Genomic DNA, 6,406 nt, shown 5'->3' on the forward strand with positions numbered 1-6,406 from the left:
CACCGCTGTCGTGTAAATGGACGCCCAAAACTAAAGGAAGGTTTTCCGTTTTCACTTGAACGCGTTGTGTGAATGGAACTTATGTCCGTGTTGTAAAATGTATGATAAGTGTTTTAATGACACTTTAACCTTCGTCTTGCAGTGCTTTATGTTCAAAGGTACAGCGTGTAATGTCACGGTCAAAGTTCAGGATTTTTATTGGTCACATACACAATCACGCCTGGTACAATGAGGAATATGTTCTGCCTGCACCTTGAAGAAATAAAATTGATTTACACACATATGCATGCTCGTTTATTAAAACAAGAGAAGACGACATAAAGATAGAATATAAAAGATTTACAGTAAAGGTAATACAAGTTTGTGTCTGTCACAACATAGTGCAAATTCCTAAGTTATTAGAAACAAGTAATTGTTTTCATTTGTGTACTGTTGTAGGTTAATAAGATAATAGAAGAGCACATGTGGTGTAGTAATAAAACTTTGCACCATAAGATGGTGTAGCGAATCAAGTATCTGGTTGTGTAATTGTACATTTCAGAGCAGCAGCAGTTTCAGATTGGACACTACAGTCGCTCACTGCCATTTATATTCTTCTTACTGTACCTTTAAACCTACAGAAGACATGATTTAAACCCCCTGCCTCCAATAACAATAGGATAATAGTCACTTTCATCACATTTCATCCACTTACTAATTAAATTCACTCCAAAATCTGTATTCCCGAGTTCATTTCATGGCAGAAAACATCAAATCCTTTGACACACAAATAGTTTACTTTAAAACGGTTGCTGTATCTATCAAAAACCATTGTGCCACAGGAGTTGCTCACAATTTAACCATCCAGTTTGAGGAAGTTCAGGTTACACCTGAGTGTCAGTTACTCAGGGCAGCCGTTACTGTTAACGGCGACATTCTGCAGTTTTGACATGCGCTTCTTGGACAGCCTGGACGCTGCAGCAACGCAATATTACCGTCAAATTAATAACTGTACTATATTAATGACTGTAGCGTCCCGTCTGTCCTCAGCTTATTTGTTTTTACAATTGACTTGGTTGTTTGTAGAGCAGTTGTGTCAAACACATGTTGTTATTTTTTGTTGTGGCGCAGAGTAGTACAAGATAAAAAATGTCTTTATTTTCACAAAACCAAACAACTTTAACGAAACGTGACTACAATCTCAACATAAAGCCAATTTTAATTAAACTTTCTCGTGCGAAATACAGTGAAATGTCAGAAAACAAAACTTCTCCTGTAGCTGTTCATTATTGCAATATTGGCATTTTTAATATACATAAACTAAAAGGCTGAACTGTGATAAATTGTGTTTCCATGCACTTTGTAGTCATAATCGGCAAATTCAGGACAGTGAATATGAAAGAAAAGTCGTGAAAAATTGTGCGAAAGAGAACTGAATGGGATCATTATTTGGTACCTGGTGGTCAGAGAGCAGAAGTCAAACAGGAAGCAAAACAATCAGCTGCTGGTGGAAAAGACAACAAATCTTAAAGAACAGAAAACAATAACTCCCTCCAAGTGTTTTGTATTTAATACAAATTGTATCATTTGGGAAACATCACATGTTCAGCTGATGATTATCTGATTGTGTCGCTACATGGAACAGTTTGTTTTTCCCGACATTTGTACTTTCTTCAACGTGAGACATTGACTCAAGTTGTGCTGCCTATTTTTCAGAGCGTCAATAGTAGCAATGGGACATGCCACAGCAAAAATGGCTTATTGGTAAGAGCAAACCGAAAGAAAAAAAGGTGTTTTATCAGCTGTACTTTACAGGAAGTGAGACGGCCCTGACCGAGCCTCCTCTTGTCCTTCTGTTGCAGAACGGCTTGCCGAGCCGAGACGGGAGCCTGGTTCTCCGGTACATCCCCGACCCCACGGACAGCATGCTGAACCAGGCCTTCCAACCGGCTCCAGGTGAGCGACACTTTCGATTTTAAATCTGCTGGGATGAGATTCCAGTCAGAACCCTCAGTCTTGTGTAATTTGGGGATGAAGAAGGACATCTAGTGGACAGGAAGCAAACTGCAGCTGTCCTCGGAAGGTCGTGAAGTGTCGTTGAAAACATTTTCTGAAAACATCAAATGTATTTTTAAAAGAATTTGTAGATGTTTGATTGTGTGTAAACTCACTAAAACACAAGTTTTACACATTTTAAAGTCAACCTGCTGAACAAAGACAAACTACAACCCAACTGGAGTCGGGATTCTCTATATAATTCAACAAACAGCAAAGTGATTGGTGGCAAAAGGGTCAGACCATAATCCTTCTGGTTCCACTGTCAGAGATCCTGTAGAGAAAGAGAGCGATGTAACAGAGAAACATGGAGCGGGAGAAAGGAAAGAAGCTCAGTGTATGTTTCCCTACAGCACAAACCCAAAGCTGCTCCACTAGAAAATTGTCCAGTGTGGCCTGAACCGGCCTGTAATCTATATAGAATAGAAAACTCTTAATCCTAACTTCAGATGTAGAGACTTTGTCAACCTTCTTAACTGAAACTGGGCGAAACTGCAGAACATGATGGCGCTTTTGACTAAAACCTAATGTGAACAAAGTTATATTAACATTATGTATATTAATTTGAACTTTCAAATTAAATACATTTGAATTAGTTTTTAGAGTAGATTTACTTGTTTTTTTGTTGTTTTATTTGTTTTTCTCAAATGCTTGATTTTAGTTTTGCAGTCATCAGTTTGAATTCCTACAAAATGTACTGGACGATGATAACTCAAGAAAACCATGTTGTGTAAAGGATCCCTCTGAGGGAATTCAGTGTTTTAAAGTCCCATCTGTTTCCATGAGTTGCACTTATTCGTAGACGTTCCTCTGCCGTGTCGTGTTAATTTAATTCTTCCTTCTCTTCCAGATTACATGAATCAAAACGGCGTCTCCGACATGGCGAACCCGATCTACCAGCACCCCGGCCCCCCTCGCAGCCTCCTGCCCACCATCTCCTCAGACGAGGCGGAGATGGAGTACCTGAACTGCTTCAGGCCCAACGGCCCCGAGTACCTGAACGAGGTCCCGTCGCCGGCCGTCCACCCGCTCGCCTCCAACGGCAACGCGCACGGCCTCCACAAGTACCACCCCCAGACCAGCATGGACAACCCGGACTACCAGCAGGACTTCACTCCCACCTTCAAGAGCCACGCCAACGGACACATACCGGCCGCGGAGAACGCCGAGTACCTGGGCCCGGACTGAGGAGGATCCCGGAGACTGTTTATTGTTTCATTAACGAGGCATTAGCTGACAAAGCACAGACATCTGGTACCACAAACCTATCTAGAACCCGGTACCCTCTCTTCTGAAGTCGGACTCTTCCACGTGACTTCCCGCATTGTTTTTCTGCCTCCACATTGAACCCGTCTCGCGCCAACCCCCCCCCCCAAAAAGAAAAGAATACCAGACTTTATTTTCTTCATGTGAGAGCTGCTGGATTGGATACTCGCTTGGATTGGAAACCCACTGAAATGATCGCCTCCGCCTCTTTCTGGAGGCCCTGTTGCGTAACGCCGGCAGCTCCGTGCAGAACACGTGTTGTAGTTTCACACTCTGAACATTCCCACGTGGTGACGGGTCGCAGGAGAGTTTCTGGGGGCGGCTGGTTCAGATTCCTCAGAGTTGGACGACACTCCTCCCGGAGGAGGAGCCAGTGAGGATGCTGCAAAGGAAAGAATGTATCCTGGATGTAAATTGTGAAAAGTGGTGAATTCTATCATTTGAAAATGTTACTTTTATGCTCTAATGCCACAGAGGAATCTGATGGTCATGGTGAGATTCTTTTGAGGACAACGGATAAATACAATTGGAAGTATCACAAAGTTTTGCTGGGAAAAGCTTTAAAGGTGATGTGCTGCACGATAATGCAAACGTAATAGTATTATCAGTGAATTTAAAGAAAGCTGTGCAAAATAACTCTAAAGTGTGGTTAAGCGAAGCAGAACTGATGCACCAAAGTAACTAAAAAGTACCTTGTCGGCCTGAAAAAGGAAGTTTACCTCGTAGTGCCAAACCACTGTAAAGGAAGACAAATGGGAACGCTAACAAGTGCTTCTTAATATAACATAGCATCAAGCTATTGCCCACATTCCTTTAGGCAAACAAAGCTTTGCCTGGGAATGCTGAAGTATTATTATTAAGGTTGAAATTATGACAAAGTTTTGTGATACTTAAGACACGCTGACGTTTGGTTAATCTCAGCAGAACTCATGCTGGGTAACGTCAAAGTAACTAAAAAGTACTTTGCAATAGGAATTTTAATCGGTAATATAGTTTTGTTTAGCAGTGAACCCAAATGGGAATGCTAAAACATAACATGCATATCAAATATTGTAAGGGAACGCGTGTCTTTAGGAGAGAAAATACTACAAACAAATGAGAACGCTACAGGAATACCTCACGCAAGGTAACGGTATACTTTTGCATTTGGGGGAAGGGAAACTCAAAAGTATTGGTAGGAATGGATCAAATCTCAGTGAGCCTTCAATCACATCCAGAATTTTGAAAAAGTGTTGTTAAACAGCTGATGCATTGTGATGCAAGTAGTGGAAAAGTGGATGAGACGCTAGAGGAATTCTAACCTTTATGCAAACACAAAATCCTACCATCTTCATGCAATAATTGCTGAAAGAAAGAACCAAGTCATTTCACACCATTTGATCGGGAGAAACTCCAAAAGCTATCGGATTTGCATGTCGGAATTTTCGTTGTCCTCTAAAAGAAGTCTCCCGCCGTGACCTGAAGCAGCTCTGCGTGGCTTTCGAAGAACCTGTGGCCGTAGCTCGGAACCTTGAAGCAGAGTTTTCTCAAGTCGAACCCTCCCCGAGAGTGTCGTGTCACACCAACCAACGTGGAGAATGCGACGGCAAACACGGCCAATGCGATTGTGTTGTTTGCTTTGTCGTGTAGAACCTGCAGCACTTTTGTGACGTGAAGCGTATTTGTGGAGAGGAGAAAAGCCTTCGTACGCAGGAACCTTCGAACTTCTCGAAAAACTGAACGAATACGCCATTGGCTCGGGTCCGAGGTTTATTTTTATTGTTTGAAAAATGCTGGTTGAATCCCCTTTTTTTTTGTTTTTATAGTAGCAACATGTGAGAAATCCCTGTATTGTTGATTGATTTTCCTTTTATAGACTGTTGGACACAGGGCGTTGACACCACAGCTTGGACTCTCTAGCTTTAAACCTCTTTTTAGTCTCGCGAGAGCATTAACCTTGCAAACCGTATCCCTAGTTTTAAAGGGATATACTATTGTAGCAGCCTGTAAGCCTTCTTTTTTGCAGATTTGACACAGGTACATGTACAGAGAAAATACATTTTTACTGTGATATACCCCAAGAAATAACCTCCTATAATTTATACTCAATACACAGTTCAGTTTTGTCATATTTTACCTGAATATGCACTTATTCCCAATTTGTGATTATGTCAAAGTGAAAATGAATAAATCGTTTTTTTCTATGGAGCCACATGTTTTTTTTTTCATTGTCGCTGCAAGGAGAATAATCAATACTGTGCTGCACCTCCAGAATATCAGGTACACTTCACCACATAAAACAAATTCCAAAAATATAACAAAATAATTTGGCCTTTATCATGATAATCTTTCCCACCAATCTAATAAGTTTTTTGTTTGATGTATTCCATACATGTGAAAAGATATGTGAAATACAGATGCAAACAAAGGAAAAAAAAATTTTGTACTAAAATCTATATCTATCTATCTATCTATCTATCTATCTGTCTATCTATCTATCTATCTATCTATCTATCTATCTATCTATCTATCTATCTATCTATCTATACATGTACACATATACATACTGTATATACTTACTGATACACATGCACAAATATACCCACACATATGTAAACCCGTTGTAAATAATCTTCATAAATATATTTTATAAAAATACGTACAGTATACACCAAATAAATAATCTATAGCCAAGTATCCACACACACACACACGTATATAGACATATAATAGTTATATACATACAGACATATATCTAATATTCAACATGTCTGAAAAGGGGTAGGAAGGATTTATTGAGAACCGATCTCGACTCCCCTACTTGACAGCACTCATAACACGTTAACCTCATATGGAATGGTCAGCTGGATTTGGTTGGCCGATGAAGGTTGTTGTGCATGAAGCCATCAGTTTGCTTTTCTTTCTCCATATATAGCATACTAACTGGCATTGGGGTGGGAGTGGTTTTTTTCTTCTTGTTGTTTTTATGTCAGTGCATATAAACTCAGAGAGAAGGATCTGGTCCAAACTGAGGTGCATCTTAAACAATGACTCTCACCCCCGTCACGATGTCCTGGTCAACAGCAGGAGCACCTTCAGTAACGGACTCACACCACCAAAGTGCACT

The 6,406-nt window shown here is 40.5% G+C and overlaps 1 protein-coding gene across 2 annotated transcripts in view; it reads left to right on the forward strand.

The window, feature by feature from the left end:
• egfra (epidermal growth factor receptor a (erythroblastic leukemia viral (v-erb-b) oncogene homolog, avian)) overlaps positions 1-5,488 on the forward strand; it is a 58,946-nt gene extending 53,458 nt beyond the window's left edge. Inside the window, exons 26-28 of one of the 2 annotated variants that reach the window (XM_080462455.1) lie at positions 1,696-1,743; positions 1,842-1,935; positions 2,885-5,488. In XM_080462455.1, the coding sequence (XP_080318581.1) occupies positions 1,696-1,743; positions 1,842-1,935; positions 2,885-3,222 (480 nt within the window). In that variant the 3' untranslated portion in view covers positions 3,223-5,488. The remainder of the gene's footprint in view (positions 1-1,695; positions 1,744-1,841; positions 1,936-2,884) is intronic. The other variant, XM_080462456.1, reaches the window with a different exon arrangement.
• The last annotated feature ends 918 nt before the right edge of the window (positions 5,489-6,406 follow it).

This window comes from Lipophrys pholis, assembly GCF_963383615.2.
Source record: "Lipophrys pholis genome assembly, chromosome: 1".
Lineage (NCBI taxonomy): Eukaryota > Metazoa > Chordata > Actinopteri > Blenniiformes > Blenniidae > Lipophrys > Lipophrys pholis.